The sequence below is a fragment of the Puntigrus tetrazona genome, chromosome 3 (genome assembly GCF_018831695.1).
Source record: "Puntigrus tetrazona isolate hp1 chromosome 3, ASM1883169v1, whole genome shotgun sequence".
Taxonomy (NCBI): Eukaryota; Metazoa; Chordata; class Actinopteri; order Cypriniformes; family Cyprinidae; genus Puntigrus; species Puntigrus tetrazona.
In genome coordinates, this window is record NC_056701.1 from 17,669,972 (window position 1) to 17,691,349 (window position 21,378).

Genomic DNA, 21,378 nt, shown 5'->3' on the forward strand with positions numbered 1-21,378 from the left:
GTTTACCATACCTTCACTATTTTATTTTCAATGTATTATTTATTCAAAATTTTAGACCACACACACATATATGTAATAGTTTCATATTTCATATACTAAAGAACCTATATATATATCTCAATGGTAACTATCCAATCAAAGAGTGAAATAATTCTTAAAATATTTGTTTGCAGCTGTAGTTTTGTCAAGTAAATAATATTTTATGGTATTTAATTGTGTATTTAGAATACATGAAATGCTATGTATACAATTTTTTTAGCAAAATGTTTCAAATAAATTTTCTACTATGATTTCCAACAGTAAGCCTATATACTATATATACTGATATATAGTGACACAATGTCATTTGCAGACTTGTGAATTCATTTTTGTCCATTGAGATATGCCTGAACTATGCCTGAAAGTCATTACATTTAAAGAGAGTTTATTTTCTAAGAGTCCACAGGGTTCACAGCTATTTTCATAGCTAAAGAAACCCCAATAATGTCTGGTGACAAGCTTTAGAGACATATATTTTGTGTTTCTAGTCATTTTAGTTTCAATAGATCCGTCAGTCAAACTGTTTTTGACTGGCCACATTTGTAATTACTTTAGAGGGAATGAAATTTGAGCTTAACCAAATGGAGGCACCACTGCATTAAGGACAACCCTTTAATCTACTTTGAAGAGGACCCTTCATAATCATGTCACTGCCTCTGCAAGCCTTCTCCTCACATATGCATGTTCAAACTCTTGTTTTTGCCAAAGCATGCAGAAATTGCTTTGTTCACGCAACCTAAACAAAACGCAGATTTGCTGGGTCTGCTAAATCCAGAACTGTCAAAGCACAGATCTGCTCAGCTGTTCTTTGTTTTTACATCTGTGTAGAATTAGCTACATGTGGGCTAAATAAAATAATAGATGCCATGGATGCCTTTCTCCATTAATAATTCAAGAAGGGCAAATCAGAACTGTTTCCTCACAAGCGCAAGCCGCGATCAATACGCTTTCCCTTTTTGCAACAGTGCTTGGATATACAATGCTTGGATATTCACCTCACCTCACACATCTCTCTGGGATACTTGACTCTGATTGGTCAGTCAGTGGTCAGATATTTACTTATATTCACATTCATAGCAATTATACTTCCACTGACTTTACATCTCACCATTAACTCACACTTTCACGATTCATGTAAATGCAATCAGTCTCGGTTTATTGATTGTAGTCAAAAGGACTTCCTATGATTGCAGTGCTTGTATTGCTGAAGCTAATATTGTTTAGCTTGTGTCTAGACTATTTGTTTTGCATATTGTAATTGACCATAGATTTTTCTTAACTCAAATGTTACATTTTCACATATTTATTATATGAGTAACCATGTTATAAAGACAATTGCAGTTTCTTTCTCAACTTTTAATTCCTGGTTAACTGTACATTATTTAATGCATACTCTTTCTAATTACTCAGCAGGACGTGCTTTCTAGAAACAGGTGGATGAGGCGACCTCCCCCACTAACTTACTGAAGTTTTACCCAGAAATCCACACCTGCATTAACGTTCGACATCCTGTTGGTATGTCACACCTAAAGAGATGGCGAGCAACCACAACTGTATTGTTCTTTTTAGTGATGCTGAAACGCTCTGTTTATTCTCTTAATGGCCTCGAAAAATGACTTCACAATTTCCTTAATCTGAAAAATCCATCGGCAAACAGGCGAGAGGTTTGCAAAACAGGTTTTAAATCCCACGTATTGAGTAACACATCTCGAATAATGTTCTAACTCAAGACATGAGCTCAATTTACCCCTAAGAAGCCGGGGTCTCTAATGTTCTCTGGTCTTGTTTCAAAGTAAACTTGGGTTGAGCTTAAAAAGTAATTGTTTTGCAGACCCCAGCTTAAATCGGCCACACTAGACCACCAAGGTTGCACATTTGGTTTGTCTCTTAAAGTTTTTGCTGTTTGAATTGGCTTTCGCCCAGATTTCTCACAAAAATTAGGACAGCAAAATGTCTTTTAGAAGTTCAGGGTCGCACCAGGCAATCCAAAGCATTTAGTTGATCCACAATGAAAACATTATTTATATATATGAAAATACAATCATGGCTCGACTAAAAGTAAACATTTATGGATTGACCTGATTTAAAACTGACAAAAGGCTAAAGTTTGACCCCTTTTATATTTGTATGACATTATAAAAATGGGTCAGGAGCTTTGTATTTACATGTCTGGTTTACCCAACCCACCTCTATTCTAACCCCGATAAGCGTGGGGAAATGGGATGGGGCAATTCAGTCATGAGACCCAGATTTACCACTCTTTAGATAATGTTATCATTTTTCCACCAGAAATATCTATGATTGGCACATCAAATGCCTTAGGCGATTACACGCGCCCTTCCTCCTTTTGCACCACCGGAATGATCTGGCACGAACTGAATGCTTTGATAAATCAGACCCGATGTGGAAAGACAGTCCAGCTTTGCTGGAGAGGCCCAGACTACAGCAGATGGCTGAAACCCAATCCTCTACACTCCTGCCAGACTGGTTCGGTATTTTTCCTCTTTGCAAATGTACCAGAGATTTGGAAATACAACAACAGCAAAATCCTGGTGTCAGCAGAACATCTGAGAATTGGACCATGGGAACCGCACAGGGGAGAGTGCCCAGGTTGGCTGTGTTTGACACTGTGGTTGTGTGGGTTGGAAGGCAGGGAGAGCGTGTCTTTTTAAGTGAGAATGTCCCTTGTGTCTTTCTGCTCGCGGAGACAAGTGTGTCTCCACCAGACCACAGGCATGGAGCTCTACAAGACATCATTCTGACACGCTTTCTTGCTGTTAAGCAGAGTTTCCAAAAACACTTTGACATACTGAAGATATTTAATGTTTGCTCTCATAGCTCAATTTATGGGTCAATAAATCACAAACTAAATGTTTATATGTTTCATAATTTTCCAGTCATTCAACCATTGCCTAACAGACATTTCAGATGTAGCTCTAGTATTGCTCTCATGTTGGGTGAACCAATTTCTCCTATATGAGCATCAATGAAGTAACCAGTGGGTTAAAACTCTTTTAAAATTAATGAATAATTAAATACACATAAATACAATTTTGTGAGGCCATATGCTCTTCTTCCACTGCAATCTCAAAATAGGATGGAAAACATTATCATTGGGTTTTATACAAATGTGTGGAGTTCTAGCAGCTTCAGTGCTGCTATTAAAGAAAAAAAGTGCAAAACCAAACACCAGGACTAGTCATTTTTAAGCTTTTAATGGGAATAGAATAGAATAGAATAATTTAGTGCTGTCAAACTATTCATCTTGATTAATCACATTCAACATAAGTTTTTGTTCGCATTATATGTGTACTGTGTATGTTTATTATTTATATATAAATACACATGCATACAGTATGTATTTTGAAAATATTTACACGTATATACATTTATATATTTATGTTCTTATATTTTATATTATATTCAAAATATGCTTAATATATAAACATAACATTTTTCTGGAATGTTTTTTTATTTTACTAGTGGTCAGATTATTACATTCCACATTTGACACATTTTATCACTCAGGCCAGTTGGTTTGCATCACATTTTGTTGGACAGCGAGTCATTAAATTTTTAAAGTAAAGTGTTCAAAATGAAAGGCTGATAGTACTGTGTTCCCAAAAGCAAAAGGCCCAAAGTAAAATAAAGAAGAAGAAGCAAGAAGAAGAAGAAAAAGAAGAAAATAAATGTGTCAGCATAAACCACAGCTTTCAAACGAACAAAGTGGAAGAGGTCACAAAAGAGGTGTTTACTTGTCACCCATATCCCAGGGGTGTTGTGGTCGGGCGAGGCAGCAGGGTGTCAGGCAGAGTGTTTTGCTGCTTGTTATTGAGGAGACAGCTGAAGCATAATGCTCTGCTCACCCCTCTCCTCGGTTCCCACAGGTGCAGGACTCTGTCACAACAATCTCTGCACCGACTCGTTCAAGGCCACTGACCTCTAGCATGCCTGCCTTTGAGAAAGCTGCTGCTCTCTTGTCTTGACCACTGAAAATAACATCTGAACAAACCATTCAACAAAGCATTTCAATGTCTGCTATGATGTTGTCTCCACATTTCCAGGGAATTTCGTTCCATTCACTTATAAAGGAATTTGTTATTATTTAAAAAAAGAAAAAAAAGGGCTCTTGGTTTTTTTTTTGGTGGAGACATTATTTCCATAATTTACACTTTAACTCCACCCTGTGTTCAAAACGAATATTGCAGCTTTCTGTTAAAAGGCCATTTAAAAACGTTTTTTTCCCAGTTTTATCCACAGAAGAACTACAGATAGGCAAGGGGTACACTGATCATTTTCCATTGAGCACTTATGTGCTGACGCTCATTTCCTGACTTAACTCAGACACAACATTTTAAAAAGATCACTATAGACATAATTCACTGCAGAATCATGAAACCCCCTGCGCTCTGGATCTAGTCAATGTCATCCTGCAGCTGAAGCTGCCTCACACTAGACAGAGCTTTGTAGGCATTTTGACACATTGCTTTAATCTTCATGTTAGCCATGTTTCCTGTGTTGTGAATTGGTTTAGTTCTGGAGCTGGATCTCATCACACTGTCTAGGCTGCGCTCACAATCTATCATATCGGTGCATGCTGATTGCACAGCCCGAATGTTTGGGTGATTACATACAAAGAAAAATAGGCTACACAATCTTTTATTTTGTGGATTTAATTAATCACAATTGCATGGATGAACTGATCATTATTTTTGATGAATTATTAGAGGCGTTCGTATTTAGTGACTGCGAGCTAAATTTTAGGCCAGTAAGTGGCGACAAGTGTTTTCACGAGCGAGTTATTAAACGATTTACAGTTTGATTCTCAGAGGATTCATTCAGGAAACACACCGATTGTTTGTCTGCTCAGAGACACGGTTATTGATTTTGCATTGAATTTGTTTTGGAGCCCTTATAGGCTACTTCGTAAGCCGTATTAGTTGCTTTGTTCAGTTTTATATAAGCAAAATCACCCCGCTGTAAAATAAAAAAATCAGGTTTTTGAAAAGTTCAACCAAAGTCGAGTCACTCGTCATCTTTGAAATGCCTTAGTTTAATTTTATCTAGGACTGGGTGATAATTTGATAATGATAATTATCATGATACGATATGCCTCGATAAAACAATATGAAGAGACTACGCCAAAAGCGGAAGGAAACAGGGACTCGTTTGAACCGTGAATTTAGAGCAAATTCACTGAAGTGGTGCGTAAATAAATTTTTTTTTGATAATTATACATTTTGACTGATATAAAATTTTTTGATGTTTTTTTTTTGCCCATATCGCCCAGCCCTAAACCAAACAAAAATACTTACAAAATACCTTACTTTACACTCAAGTGTCTGTTCAAAACATAACCAAATTCTCCCACCTTTTCAAATTTAGGCATCTGAACAAACTATTTTACATCGAACAATACCGCACAAGTTCCCAGCATGCACCGCAGCTTAAAAACATTTTATGTTAATTATTATTAAAATATTCTCATTGATTTACATTTCCCTGGCTTAATTTATGCCGCTGCTGTTGTCACTGTCAGTCAGCTGTCATGTGGATCAGAGTTCATATTTTTCACTAATATTTGTTGATCGTGTGCTGAGGTAGCCTATATGTGCATATCAATATGTTTGTCTATCCCCGTAAATTGTGCCTTTAGTTTTAAGAGACAGTTACTACCCATGTATTAGGTTTGAAAGTAAACATAATTCTAAAAGAAAGTGGACTCAATAGGCTTATATTCATTAAATTGCATCACATTTTGTTGGACAGTGAGTCATTGATTTTTAAAGTAAAGTGTTCATTTAATTTCATTAAATGACATTTTTAAGGTCAAGCCACACTGAACTTAAGTGTGATAGATTGTGATAGATTTATTTATTTAAATTGTCACCTTTTTTGGCATTTGGCCTTCAGTGTGGCATTTGTGCAGTGTTACTGTTTACTGCAGCTTCATATTCCTCTCCCACACTTGAACCTGCACAATGCCTTTTAAAGAAAGCTTCATGTGGAAAGCATCTGCTGTGTACAGACATCTTATAGACATCTGCAAGGTGTAATTTTTGCATACATTCTAAATCATAAACATCTTAAAGACATTTTCTAAACATCTATTCGACATTTGATTGGAAACATCCCATAGACATATTGCAGATGAGCAGACATGCTCAAGCAGTCAAGATGTACTAATTTACAAATCATGCACTACGGTTAAATTGTTTTGCGGTTATATCCTGAAAGGATCTGTGTGAAAATAAGTGTTAATTGATAATATCCCCATGCTATTATCACTTTGTGTGAACAGGGATGAAGGCTATTGTCCTTTTTCTGCCACCGGTGTTCATTTCAGCTGGGAACTGAAGTGAATTGTATGAAATTTTGGAGTTTACAAAAATGTAGGCAGAGGTACATTTGAGCTTCAAAACTTGAATTCCAAAGCGCCGCGTACGCAGCAAATCAGCTCTTATTTTGTTCCGATCTTGAATCCACGTCCCTTAACTTACCTTTGCTGTGTTGCTATGGTGATTCTTATAATTAAGACAGATCGGTTCAATCCGAGAATTACACAGCGCTCCTCTGGATTGTCATTCAGTCGCTTACTTCTGTGAGAAAATGGCTCTTGTGAACAGATGCGCGGTAATAAGTCCTTTCAACTATCACAGTTCATTGCGTTAGATCAAACATCTCCTTTCAGTCAATTGTAAGCGTACAGAACTATTGGTCAGTGTTTAGAACAAGAGAACCAATTGACAAGATTCATTTAGTGCTCTGTCTCTTCAACGCGAGGTGTATCAACTCATTTTATGTATCTTCAGAGCTCACAGTAGGACAGTGTTTTTAGAGAGAGCACAGTTCCTGGAACATCACGCCATGCTATTAACACGTAACTGTGAGAGGAAAGATCGTGACACTCGGTTCGCATTTAACACTAATACACACAGGTTGTAGAGCACCAAGCTTCCACCACATGTTGCCAGCAAACAAATGTAATTACCTCCCTGCAGAGGGACACGGTCAGACATGTAAAGTGAGAAAAGCAGACTCATGCTGTCTGTAACTCATCAGTTGTTCCCGGCATTATAATTAATCAGTTCCCTCCAGATTGTTCTATGAGTCCCTGTGAAAATTGCATTGATAGAGAGTTTAATAGAGGGAGACTAACAACAGCCTCCCCATTTAAGAACAATACCTCTGGGAAAATGTTACTTGGAGCAGGTGGAGACCGTGGGACTGTGATTAAAAGTAGCACACATAACAGAACTGTTTTATTTTTTTTAGGACTGAATTCTGTGAGGAAATTATTGTTATTTGTTATTTGGCCTAAAACGATCAAGATAAAAAGTAGCAAATTTAAAAATCACCATCAAATATCTGTAAATGTTGCTTTAGTTTCTGTTCTTTAAAAACAATTAGTAATTAAAATTTAAAAAACCTTAAACATGAGTGATAATTTAAAAAGTTGGTTTGGAAACGGACTAAAGCAAATAGTTCGTTTCCAGTATGTGTAGATTACTAAAAGTAAAAGTGAAATTCATTAATTAATAAAAGCCATATACTACATGCTGCCAAAAAAGAAAATTAATAATAAAAAAATGTATGTATATATACAACTGACTCTCAAATTGTACACAAATTGTAGTGTGTTTATCAAGCCAAATCATTTAACATTACATTTAAAAACAAATAAAAGAACAAACTAATAAACAGACTTACAAGTCACATGAAAGCATGGGTTTTGCTGGACCTTTTGTAAATAAAAAAATAGAGGAAATTAATTCGTTTTAAGTTAATTTAAATAGTAAAGTCATTCATGAAACAGCAAAATGATGAAAAAAAATATTTGGCAGGTGCTTATATAACTACGCTTATATAACTGTTATTTTGATCACAATAATATCTATATACTGTTAATTATTATGTGCTAGCTATGTCGGTTAGCCTTATAAAATGGCAGTTTGAACTCATTGTTTTGTTGTTTAGAAATACAGTTAGAGCCCAGAAGCCAGCTGTGTTTTAACTTCACATCTTCGTCCTAATGCAGGCCTTAAGCAGCGGGTTTGTTTCATTGGTTTTCTCAGGAAGCTCTGCAGGTGGCATGCAACGCTCAAAAGGGTTATATTATACACGTTCCCTCAAGCATACATGATTACTTTCACATAATGCAGTCTAACATACTTCCTTCTCTGCTTGACAGCGATCCAAAAAAAACTGTACTATTCAAATAGTGCTTGCTAACTTCTTTTATTCTTCGCTTGCCATTCAGACCAGGAGTGGATCATGAACCAGGCCCAAGAGACCAGTCCCCCAGAGTGTTTCTCGAAAACAATCGAATCTACAAATGTGGCACTGAGCAAGACAGATATCATATTTGTGCACCTCCCAATGCTTTTATGAGTTTCTATAGTTCAATATTTGTTGATGTACTAGTCTGAAATGTTCTTTCTGTGGGACACTCATTACAGACAGCCTGACAGGGATTCATTGACTTCAGGATGTTCTACACAAAGCTCTTTGAAGACGCCGTTGACGGTACATAAAAGAGCCCTCGAGCTTTCTGTAAACCCATCTTGACACAGAGAGGCTGATAAGGTGAACAGAATCCATCCCTGTTCAGAAAAACGAATTACAAGCATAATAGTTTGTGACTCAGTAATCTCAAGGCCGACAAAAGCTTTGCTGCCCCCCATTCTCCAAACAATGGGTCGCATCGACTCACCTTCTAACATCGTACCGCACAACCAAATGATCAGCTTCTCACGTACAATCTTATTATGCATATTTGACATTCTTTCATTGATGTTTGAACAGAAATGACACAGATGTGAAACCATCCCTTAGGATTTGGCACTAAACAGTACAGATCGCATCCTCTGTATTCATAAAACAGCGCTTTTCCGTTTGTTTATTTAGCATGACAATTATTTCAACGCTGTGTAAAGATATTTATTTGCATCTTGCTTCTGTAAGAGCACTTTACATCATCTTTAACCCTGACCAGGGTCATTAAATCCACTCAGTTATTCATGATCCGAGTCGCTGCATCAGGGACGTCTCATCCCAGCTCTGGAGCATTTAAAGCAACCTGCCCTTGTGAAATCTTCGTCATTCTTTGAACTGCAATTAGACTAATGAGCGCTGGTGTCACGCATGTCTCCGTGGTTGAAACGGAGATGAAATGAGTCGCGACAGCAGCCATATGTCCTGTGCTAAGTAACTGTCATTGGTGGGTCTCATGCTATTGATGCTGTCCACATGCGTGTGGCCATGCTGAGGAAAGTCAGAGCAGAGAGAGAGAGCGAGAGAGAGAGAGAAAGAGAGAGGAGGAGGAGGAGGAGGTAGAGGGGTGGCTAGTGAACTAGTGGCCACAAAGAAAGGAAGCTGTAGTGATATTCCTGTCTGGACCTTCTCCCTGACAGCAGCGAGTTGTCTTGTAACAGTAGGTGGCGCAGACAGTGGATCTTGTCCCGGTAAAGGAATTACACATCTGCTGCAACTTTACACTGACTGCATCACAAGCCCTTGTGAATAAAGTGAGTGACTTTTGACTATTATTTTCTATTCATGGATTGTATTCGTAAATAATACTTTTGAGAAATGTCAATGAGTCGCAGAATAGCTTAGATAGAGAATAAGTTAACTTGTGGGACAAACCCAGTTGTAAAGACCACAACAGCTAGAAAGATTTGTGCCAATATGAAGAGTTCAGATGCGAAAGCCACTAAGTGACGTCTGAGATTTTTTTTTTAGAATGAGCATTTTTATCAGGCTCCTTTTTTTATGTTCAGTAATGTTACTCTGATAACAATGATTTTCTATGCAATTAAAGTTAAATAAGTAAACATAAATATAGGAGACTGATGAAAATGCTCATTTTAGAAGATAATTTCACGTGGCACTTGGAACCCATAACAGACATTTGTTTAATGTTCACAATGCTCTATGAAGAAACTTATAAGAGTAATTTTTGCAATATAATACCCACGCTGTTGTTTCCTTCTGGAAAATACAATAAAACTAATCCAAGTAAAATGTTAGAAACGTACTTCTGTGTCAGGGTTGTTATTTTAACTAAAACTATTCGAAAAAATATACTTATTATATAAGAAATATAAACCAAAATAAAAAGATTAAATCAATTATAATAATAAAAAAATTTGTTTGTTGAAATGTTGAAGCTGAATAACTAAAATTTATAAAACTGAAACAAAATAAAGCTAATAATAAATATTAAACATAATGAGAATGACAAAAGCATGCAACAAAATCGCTATATTTAAAAAAATAAGTAAAATGAAAACTAAAAATAGGACATTAATACAAAAATATAGTACATTTATGAACAACAAAAATAATGTAATATTGCTTTGCGCTTAACTGCCATAGCATGTCATGTTAAAATTCATTGTATTTGTTTTATATGTGGGTTTTAACAGTCCCCAAATAGCTTTTTCAGTTTATATATAATCATTTATCATAAAATGTGGTCATAAAAAGTCATAAAATATCAACCTGATACTCGAATGCTAAGTATGTCTTTGAGGTATTGAAATGGCCATGCTGTCTGTCAGAACCCAAACAGAATATGACCGATTTTAACCAACAAAACTATTATTATATTAGTTAACCAGCTTCACCAGAAAGACTGCTGGTTGAGCAGCTTCACCTGTCATATTTTGTCACTAATAGCGTGGAGATGCTGGGGCACCTGCGCAAGACCAGCACCAAAGCACCACGAACCAGAATAAACCAGCCTGGAACGTCATGCAAATTCATTCTAGTGTAAGATGGTCTTTCAGCAAAGGGAGGGGAAAAAAATCTTTAAAAAGTCTTCTATCCCACCAAATTTTTACAAATGAATGGCAGAGATTTCAAATAGTTGAGAACGCACAGTGATTTCTCCTGGAAGAGAGACATTAACATAACAGTCTCTCTCTCTCTCACTTTCTAAATGAGCCTTTCAATTATCTTGGTGCGCGTGTGCTCGTCTTTTGTTGATGTGTCTACTCCATCACTAATATACTGATAAATTGCCGGTGTCATCTTGCATCTGTGAGTAAATGTGCAGATTCCCTTTTGGGAAATTATATTGTGCTAGAGGGTCTTTTGAAGGAGATGTAATTTTAGGCGATAACAAATGTTCCAGTATCTATTATGCAGTGATGAGGTCTGCAGTTGAGAATGAATTATAGCTACAGGCTCAGACTCTCACAGTCGTGCTTATAGTATTTCTAAAACAAAGGAAGCCTTACATAATGCTGTTAGTTTATAATTGTTTAGTTTAATAAGCACTTGATGTGCCAAACAAATATTATGCTCATATATACAATTATTAACAGATATTTTCATATTGCAAACTGTGGAAAAGGTGGAGATTGCATTTGATTGCACTGTGCATGATTGTCAAAACCATTTACAGTGTCCAAATATCCCAACCTTAATGCTCCTAATAAGCCATCTACAAACCACCGAAAATAAGTAGACTAATTTTGGAAAGCTAGCTGCAATTGGTAGACTTTTCTTCTGTGTGCCGATCAGTTGAATTTAATTAGGGATGATTCTTTTAAAGGTTAAAGTATTTTGAGTCCATACAGGTCACACAGACTTTATTAAAATCTTTCTCACTACAAAACTGATACAGTGTTCAGTGTGAATAAAATTATGCACATTTAAATTTGGCTCTGGGGAATTATATTTGAGAAAGGCGTAGTTCATCTATGTAGGAAGTGAAAAGTCAGATTTGCCCTAATTGCTCATTGAGGGTTATTTTTTTCTGCCACACTTTTTTACTCATTAAGATCATTCTTGCATTTGTTTATGAAATTACTTTGGATTAATCCATCTAATCCATCCGTATCTAAATGTTACATATTCTTTCCAAATGGTAACTGTTGCATAATTAGTGTTTTATTTTAATTTAATGTATTTTTCATGACATACATGATACTGTGGCATATTAATCTGAAATTAGTAATATAATGGGATTCTATTACCTTTTGACGACCAGTAACTCTGTCAGTGAAACGTCTTTACAGTTCACTATTTTGGACAATCTATCTCTCCAAAATCAAAAAAAAAAAAAAAAAATTCCCTATGAAGCAGTTCTACAGTGCGCCTTTTTGCTGTTTAATAGTTGTGAGTTTAGCACATGGGTCTGACACCTCAGGGTGCTTCAATGCATCTGTTTAAGACATTGCATTTTAATAAGCTTGTATACACTCGGTACTTAAGGTGAATATTTATCATAATACATTAAAGTGAGGATTCACCTCAAAGTGTTTTATAAATTTATACTGTAAAATAAATCTGTAAATTTTACAGTAAAAAACTTCAAGTGTGGTTGCCGGAAATGGACCGTAAAAAATATGGTAAGAACATTTTAGGTTTTACGGTTTTAAGTTAAATGCCGTAATTTTATTAACTGATATAATGTTAATGTACCAACCTAAGTCCCCAAATTTGTTTTGTACATTTGAAATACACCACCAAATGCAGGTGGTGATGATAAAGTCACATGATAAACCCATCACAAGCAGGTTTTAAATATGAACATATATATAGAAGGTGCTCAGTGTCATTTACACAAGCACTTAATGGCATTGTTTAAACTGAAATACGCAATAGCATTAAATGTAACATACAGCCCTAATAAACATAACTGAGAAGAAAAAACTAAGAACAAACATAGCTATTTCAAAGAAAAAAATCTAATTCAATGCAATGCAGGGAATTCTGGGAATGTCATTTAAAATAACTGTCATTTAAAAAAAACAAACTAATAAATTAGAATAGAGATTGCTAGAGTTTGAGGGTATATATGTAGAATAATGTGTTTTAAGACATTTAGAGCTAATCGGCTAATCAAATTGAGTTGGGCAGAACACTCCACCAAGATTTTATCAATCTGGTCTGGGCTTGCTTGTTTGATTTTGGTAAATGTAAAAGCATTTTCACACCAGTAGTGATGCCTCAGGCTGAAGAGAATATATAAATGCACGTCTGTAAATTAGAGGACACAGCTCAAACAAACTTTTCAGCTGTGTTCCCATTCTGGATTGCATAAAGAATAGGTTGCAGACGAAAGGCCTGTGTCATATTCTGAGTTTGCATTTCAAAGTTTTTATTAACTTTGTGTAATCTATGAGAATATGCATGTTGACATTTTTGGTATAAAATTACAGTAGCCATCATCTTTACACAAAGCCTCTGCAGTTATTCCTGATTTTTCTCAAAATAGAGACAGGAGAGCTGTCAGTCAATAAGGTAGTCTGACAAGTTTGGAATGAGGGTGAATAAATAATGACAGAATGTTTATTCTAGGTTAAACTGTCATCTTAAATAATAATGTCAATATAAGTTTAGATATTACACTTTTTATCTAAAAGTCCTTTAGATATTATTTTCCTTATTTCTCTCTCTCTTGTTCAGGTGTCACAGTGGTAGTGTCATTGGTGGACTAAATAAAAAAATCATGCTCATGGACTGGAGGAGACCAGATTGCACTGCATTGAACGCATTTGAAGAGCAAAGTGTGCAAAAGAAAAAAAGAAAGCTCAGTCCCTAAGGAGACTTTTGGTATTGGTGCCATGGATCACACAAGCCCAGGCAGCCTCCATAGCTGAGAGACCGCCCTGAAAATGGAGGTCCTCTACCCTGGCTGCATCTCCAGAGGTGAATCTGTCTGGGTGGAATCTATCAAACCTTGAGCGTTCGCTTGTAAACAACCGTCAGAATGCGAATGGAGGCTCAATGAAGGATGCTCTCTACAAGGCGAACTAGGCTCTGACACAAATGAAGTATGTAGCACCATTCACAGCATCTGAAACAGAGACTTGGCCAGTATGGAAGTGCAGACTACCACTGTGATTCAGATTTATGTAAATGGCACTGAGCGGTTCAATGCTTCGTATGACTTCAACCTAACAGATGTGAAAGAAAGCGTAGACACCTATGAGTTTTACATCATCGGCTTGTTTCTCTCCTGCCTGTACACCATATTCCTGTTCCCCATTGGCTTCATTGGGAACATCCTCATTTTGGTGGTCAACCTCAACCACAGGGACAAGATGACCATCCCTGATCTGTACTTCGTCAACCTGGCTGTGGCGGACCTTATTCTGGTGGCAGACTCGCTCATCGAGGTCTTCAATCTCAACGAGAAGTACTATGACTATGCCGTCCTCTGTACTTTCATGTCGCTGTTCCTCCAGGTGAACATGTACAGCAGCATCTTCTTCCTAACGTGGATGAGTTTCGACCGATACATTGCTCTGGCTAGCTCTATGAGCAGCAGTCCGCTGCGCACCATGCAGCACGCCAAACTCAGTTGCAGCCTCATCTGGATGGCCTCCATCCTGGCGACTCTGCTTCCTTTCACTATCGTGCAGACCCAACACACCGGCGAGGTGCACTTCTGCTTCGCCAACGTCTTTGAGATCCAGTGGCTCGAGGTGACGATCGGATTCCTGGTGCCCTTCTCCATCATCGGCCTGTGCTATTCCCTGATCGTCCGCATCCTCATGCGTGCCCAGAAGCACAGAGGACTGTGGCCGCGCCGACAGAAGGCCCTGCGCATGATCGTGGTGGTGGTGCTAGTGTTCTTTATTTGCTGGCTGCCTGAGAATGTCTTCATTAGCATCCAGCTGCTCCAAGGCACGGCCGACCCGTCGAAACGCAGCGACACCACGTTGTGGCACGACTACCCCTTGACCGGACACATTGTCAACCTTGCTGCGTTCTCCAATAGCTGCCTCAACCCGATCATTTACAGCTTCCTTGGGGAGACTTTCAGAGACAAGCTGCGGCTCTTCATTAAGAGGAAAGCCAGCTGGTCTGTGGTCTACCGCTTCTGTAATCACACCCTGGATTTGCACATCCCTGTCAGGAGCGAGTCCGAAGTGTAGGGCAGGTGTGGCAACCTGCAGTCCCTGAAGTTGTCTCGCTTCCAGAACTTGATCGTGAATTGACAGAGAGAGAGAGAGAGAGATCCTTGGGTTAACGATGCCGTGAACGCTGCCAAGTTCTTATTGTTGGCTGAGCGAAACAAGGATTATCCAGGGTGAATCACCTGCTGATGACGTGGATTATAAAACACAGATGCAGAGCTTGGTCTAAGGCGGCCTTTTACAGATAATCGAAATAATAGGATAGCAATGATGACTTTTATAGGATGATATTCTCAGAGTCCATTTTAAGGGAACAAATAAAGTCATGGAAGCACCTGCGACCCGTCACTGCTATATATTCTCCAGTTTATATATGAATGTTATTGAAACTTGATCTGTTCTGTTTTAAGACTTAATAAATGCACATTTTTGTAGGATTTTTTCATTGCAAACATCTTCACTGAGAGGGGATGCAAAAAACGTGAGAGTCCCCTGTCGAAAAAAAAACAAACAAAAAAAAAACACAGTAGGCAGGTTGGGTATGTTTTGAAGCATGGCAGCCGGTTTGAGCAGGTTTAAGCTGGTCCTTACTTGGTCATGAGCTGCCATGCTTCAAAACATACCTAACCAGCATATGCTGTTTTCTTTGTTTCAACAGGGTCTTGTGTAAGATTCACTCCCAGCCAATTTTAGAGATTCTGTAAGCAGTACTAATGTCTCAGAATGTAAACTTCATGTGCTGCCTCTCTAGGTTTACACAAAAACATCATTAGGGAAACATTAAAGTAAATTCAGTTCAATGCAAACATATTTGGTGGATTACTGCTCATTTGGACAAGTGTTAGCGACACTAAACCCAGGTGTTGGCTCCTGTTTCCTTGAAGTTGGAGTAAGTGGGCAGGTGGTGTGCAGGCAGCATAGCAAGATATAAACACATTATTCAAGACTTTAGAAGTGCTGCGTCCAGCGCTGCTGTTTACTTGATCCTCATACTCTTGAACCCTTCGTTTGTTGCATTTCCATTCCTCTCGCTTTCTCATGAGTGCACTCTGCCAACAAAAACAAGGACCGAGTAATTACAAAAAGGTCTAATTAGTTTAGAGACTGTATGGGTGTTAAATTATTGTTTCACTGTGCAAAATGTGTCAGGTTGATTTAAGTATAATTTGAACGTACACTATTTTCATATTCGGATATTACAAAAGATTACGAAATGATAACAAGAGCATCTTGATAACAGGAAGCTGATAATCTCCCCTAGAGAGAGCCCTCTCATGCCCAGGGCTAAAATAATATATGACTCAAATTATTCACAAACACAGTGGCAGTCTGAGGGCTTTTTCCCAAGTAAAACAGAACAAAGACAAACAAATAAAAAGAAAATGAGGAATTCAAATAAATAATCTCAAAGTTAGTCTTGGGATTTTTTTTTCTTTTCTTGTCGAGCACACGAAATGCTCAGTATGATTTGGGTTAAGCATTATGTCATGCATTTGAGCCTGAAAAAGCAATGAATGAATAAATAGCCCCATTTCACAATAAAATATAACATGGCTGTCAATTTTGTAATAAGATCTAGTGTTCACCATCAGTTAGACCAAACGCCTTCACTACAGTTGAGGGGATATTGTTGCATAATGGATTTTCTCTCTTAGATGATCGCAGTACGGTATAATAAAATAATGGTTTAAATAACTTATCGTTTATTATCTATGACAAATGGCACAGGAAATTGACTGGCCTGCACAAACAGCTAATCCAGACTGTGCTTCATCATATTATAAAAATGTAGACATCTTTCATAATCAGGTACATTTTAGCCAATAAAGTTACATATTGGATATGTTCCTGTTGGAGACGATACAGTCTCCAGTCTGGAGATAAGCTGTTTTAAGTTATTACTTTTTTAATTACTGTATTGCGGCAATGATAATCCTGAATCTAATGTAAATTATACTACACTATAATGTAAAAAAGTCTGGATATGTGTAAAAAAAAAAATAATCAAAGAATTATGTCAAAAACGTCTTAAAAGTGCCTCTATTGTGGATTTTTGAAAATGTGTGACACAGCAGTCGAATGAAAACAAAGTTTTAAATCTGAAAGTGCACTGTGTATAAAGTTATGTGCTCTAAAAAAGTACTGTCCCCCACTTGTTGGTCTTTTCGTTGGACTGAATGAAAATGCAAATTCATTATTTGCCACTAGGTGCCGCTTTTAGAAAGTTAAAAGCTCACAAACACTGCTTTAAATAAAAACACTGAACGAATCCTTTGGGAGTCGTTGAACAAATAAGGTAAAATAAACGCATGATATAATCTATAATATGGGCACTGTAAATGTGATTAAAAAAAGTTGGGGTGAGATTTTGAAATCTCTTCTTAATGTGTCCTGAGTGAGTCATAAACTTATTTTGGAGCAGTGCTGTTATTTTTCACTAAAACTATTTTTGTTAATAGAAATAAAATATAATAGAAATATTAGATTAAAATTAAAAAACAAACGTAAAACTTGCTTATTAAAAGTACAAAAAAATAAAATAGATAATAATTAGTAGTAGTAATTGACTAGAAAAAGTTAATTTAGCACACTGTATTATATAAATGATACTATAACACTGCTCTAGAGACACAAGATGAGACTCATGACAACACTTAGATAAATGGAGAATATGCCTTTAGATCTAAAAACCGTTTGCTTGTTTTTGACATGCAGTTGATAAAATGTATTTCGTAGCGGGTGTCTTTAAAGTAATGCAACTGTTGCTGATAATAACAAATATATGTCAGTATGGAGTGATGGGTGCTGATATACTGAGTTTGTTTAATATAGACCAGAGCAAAAGAACACGTAGTTCTGGCAGAGTCTGCGAGTAAGAAAATAAATAAATAAAAATAAGACAGCCTGGCAAAACCAATAAATGTTTTTCCAGCTGTAATGGCCCAGCCTGGGAAAAGTATGTAAGCATTGTTTGAATAACTTTTAATGAATTTGTATGGACCTGATCAGGAAAATTAACAAACAATCCGCATATTAAGAGATTAACAGAAGAGTGACTCGTCTCAGACAGTCCTATCTATATATGGCACGAGTAAAATACCGTGCCTCTAACAGAGATTTGAGAATCCATGATGAGAACAGCCTTAGGATGTGAGCATCCCAGAAAGATACAGACAAGTGAAACGAAGACAGATAACGGAGCTGAAATCTGGACCCCCACAGACAATCCCCTGGGAAACAGTAAACAAAACATGTTAATTTCGTATCTGTATAAATACAAATAAATAGACACGGGGCGACTCTGAGAAAGACAAAGAGCAAGAGGTGAGGGAGAAAGGGTGAGACAGAGACTGTGAGAAGAGTGTGTGTCTGCAGCTGGGACTGGGGCCTGACGTCATTGCGTCCTAGTGCATACGTTTGTCCCATTTGTCTCTTTTGATGCGGTTTAATGAATCTGTTTATCGGAACTCATGCTGTCTTACGGTTTCCAGTGTTTACATGCTTCCCGTCTGCGTTCACACACACAAACAATACAAACCTCAAGAACACTTTATAATAAATTCGAGTTCCTCCAGTCTGAATCGGTCCAAATAACGAGCGTTCTATAAAAATGCCATAGAAATATTGCGGCTTGTAAGAGAACGATAAGCCGAATGCTTATAAAACGAGGTATGGCTTGCGGCATCCAGCACCAAAGGGCGGCTGCCTTTTGTCAAAAGGTAATTAAAGTAGTGAGAATTAATGCATATGCTTAGGTGAATGACTTTGAATAAAAGACCTTACCCACAATTACATTTACATATTAAAATCTTGAGGAAAAAAAAAAAACAGGGGCAACTTAGGTAACATCAAGATGTTCAAATAGAGCTTTTAGTCTAAAGGAGTGTGCAGCTGCAATACTAACTTTTACTCATTTATCCAGGAAGGTCCCGTTAAGTTGCTACATCTCTTTTACAGAGCTAAGGACAAGTTACAAAGAAATGCAGATCACAAAAAAAGGGATATTAGATAAATGTGCAACCTTCCCACTGAACACAAGAGGACGCCAACAACAAACTTAAAATATTGCAAATGAGATTAATGAAACTTTTACACTTATGTGACAACTGTTTTGGTCAGGATTAAGAGGTGAAATATGTTCAGTATCGTTAAAGACGTTTGTAACTACCAGTAATGTTCAACAGCTTCCTTTAAATGGAAAACGGGGATCCCAAAAAAAAGTTTGTCTTCTAATCCCATTTAGTGCAATAAAATGATTAGTCACTATAGTCATTGTCAACAATACAGCTACGGTAACATGACATGCAACAAACCATATTACAACTACATGCAATTTGATCACAGCTTGTTAAGTCAATTGCGCCAAAACTGACACCACTGTGCCCTCTTGTGGCGAAAATCCAAGTCTCCAAGCTACAAACCAGGCAGTTTCAACTAAGAATAAACCACCAAAAAGATTTACATAACTCTGTGCATTACATAGGTCTTTTAAAAACCTGAGCCAGAGCAAACTGAAGTGAGAGACTGAACAAGCACACTGTTTTGAGGTAGAGTAATTTTATTTACAACCCAATGATCAATGTAAAAGATAAGTGATAAATACTTTAAAGCATGCAACTAAAGCCGCTTTACAATGAGCTCTACAATGGTTAAATCTAGACACTCACTTTAAAAACCTGAGTCTGTAAGGAATGCTTTACAAAATGACTCCAATGTACAAATCCATTGCTTTTACTTTGAGTGTTTCTCATTAAAAGTTAAAATAAAAAACAAAAACAAAAAAACAAACTAAAAATTATGCCCTCTCTCCTCTGATTCGCCTTGCAAGCTGGATATCCTTGGGCATGATTGTGACTCTCTTGGCATGGATGGCACACAAGTTAGTGTCCTCAAACAAACCGACAAGGTAGGCTTCACTTGCTTCCTGATTATTTAAAATAAGAAAAAAAAAAAAAGAAAGTTACGTTGAGGAAACTTTCAGTTTGTTTTATGAAAACATTCATAGAGTCACAAACCATAACAGCTACACACCTGAAGTGCACCAATGGCTGCACTCTGGAACCTCAGATCAGTTTTGAAGTCCTGTGCGATCTCTCGAACCAGACGCTGAAATGGCAACTTGCGGATGAGCAACTCCGTTGACTTCTGATAACGACGGATCTCTCTCAGAGCAACAGTTCCAGGTCTGAAACAGACAGGGCAAATTCATTTCACGATCATCACCCCACCTATCGTGCGTCTCGTTACAGCAGCATCTCGGGCTCACCTGTATCTGTGGGGCTTCTTGACTCCACCAGTAGAGGGCGCGCTCTTCCTAGCGGCTTTAGTCGCCAGCTGTTTTCTTGGCGCCTTTCCTCCAGTTGATTTACGCGCGGTCTGCTTGGTACGAGCCATTGTTTATCAGTCTCTGGAATCAAGAACAAAACGTACACTTAGATACAATATTCTTCCGATTTCAAACGACAAACTTAAACTAGGACTTAAAATGGCGGTATCATCCGGGTCTTGCCGTTCGCGTTTACCACTTCCGTTCCAGAGCCGCATAAACTCAAGTTTTCGTTTATGAGCAGTACAACGTAGAGTACCTTAGGTGCGTTTTAAACTAAGCGATAAAACTGCTAAACCTCGTGCCTGACTGACCTCGGAAGCAACCAAACATCATGCGTATATTTGCATCAGACGCTATACTGTGACTCCAGAATCAGCCTCCATCTGCAGCAGAAACGTCTCGCCACTCAAACGCTGCATGTTTAAACACCGTCCCACCACAAAACTCACCTTCAGTCAGAAATATTGCAGTTGCGCAATTTAGAAACGGCGGTAAAACGTGCAGGGGCGCAAGGGAAAGTTGTTTGAATGCAGCTTTCGGCACAACATCGGCAACTCGACCTCTTCAAGTACAAGATGAACAGACCATTGTCCAAAATGGCGGGCAAAAACGTACACTGACAAACCAGCAGGGAATTATCAGATGCCACACACTGCTTCAAAGCCCGCCTAAACAACACACATTTAAGTTAACGCGTCTAAAAACGCCGCATGGTGTTTAAAATGAATTTCGTTCAAGCCCAAGTGCGTCTGAAGTTAATAAAAGGTGCAAATTGGCCAGCGTATGATTAATCAGTAAACAGGAGACAGCAAAATCCGATCAACTCTAAAAACGGCAAATTATCTCATTTTAAACTAACGTTAGCTCTAAGTGAACCTTTGCTCTCTAATGCCTAAATACCGATCAAATAATTTAAAGTTGACTTGCACAAACCTCGTTGAACCACGATCTCTCCCACTTAATGTCTCTCGTATTTGAAAATATGAGGGTTGGGCTTCTATTTATATATTTCTGTGGCTCGTCACTTGGAAACGCCCACACCTTACGTCTTCGTATCTCATTGGTTCAACGGATTACAGCCTCCTCCTCTACTCGGTTTCGCTTTATTTATCTTTTAGAATATTTATTTTG

The 21,378-nt window shown here is 37.6% G+C and overlaps 2 protein-coding genes across 2 annotated transcripts; one reads left to right on the top strand and one right to left on the bottom strand.

Annotated features, from left to right (window-relative positions):
- The first annotated feature begins 9,303 nt into the window (after positions 1–9,303).
- gper1 (G protein-coupled estrogen receptor 1) lies at positions 9,304–15,724 on the top strand. Its single transcript, XM_043234014.1, has 2 exons — positions 9,304–9,566; positions 13,462–15,724. The coding sequence occupies exon 2, from the start codon at positions 13,875–13,877 to the stop codon at positions 14,934–14,936; it is 1,062 nt and encodes a 353-aa protein (XP_043089949.1). The 5' UTR covers positions 9,304–9,566; positions 13,462–13,874; the 3' UTR covers positions 14,937–15,724.
- Positions 15,725–19,458: 3,734 nt separating this feature from the next.
- h3f3a (H3 histone, family 3A) lies at positions 19,459–21,279 on the bottom strand. The gene is made up of 4 exons (XM_043234018.1): positions 21,181–21,279; positions 20,185–20,325; positions 19,950–20,103; positions 19,459–19,842 (listed from the first exon to the last, which is right to left on the bottom strand). The coding sequence occupies exons 2-4, from the start codon at positions 20,310–20,312 to the stop codon at positions 19,714–19,716; spliced, it is 411 nt and encodes a 136-aa protein (XP_043089953.1). The 5' UTR covers positions 20,313–20,325; positions 21,181–21,279; the 3' UTR covers positions 19,459–19,713.
- Positions 21,280–21,378: the final 99 nt, after the last annotated feature.

Bases quoted from the DNA above. Each gene is read 5' to 3' on its own strand.
- gper1 (XM_043234014.1), top strand. From the start codon at position 13,875: ATGGAAGTGCAGACTACCACTGTGATTCAGATTTATGTAAATGGCACT.
- h3f3a (XM_043234018.1), bottom strand. From the start codon at position 20,312: ATGGCTCGTACCAAGCAGACCGCGCGTAAATCAACTGGAGGAAAGGCG. The intron at 20,104-20,184 runs GTGAGCCCGAGA...TGTCTGTTTCAG, and splicing joins AAGAAGCCCCACAGATACAG to ACCTGGAACTGTTGCTCTGA. The intron at 19,843-19,949 runs GTGTGTAGCTGT...TTAAATAATCAG, and splicing joins CAGCCATTGGTGCACTTCAG to GAAGCAAGTGAAGCCTACCT.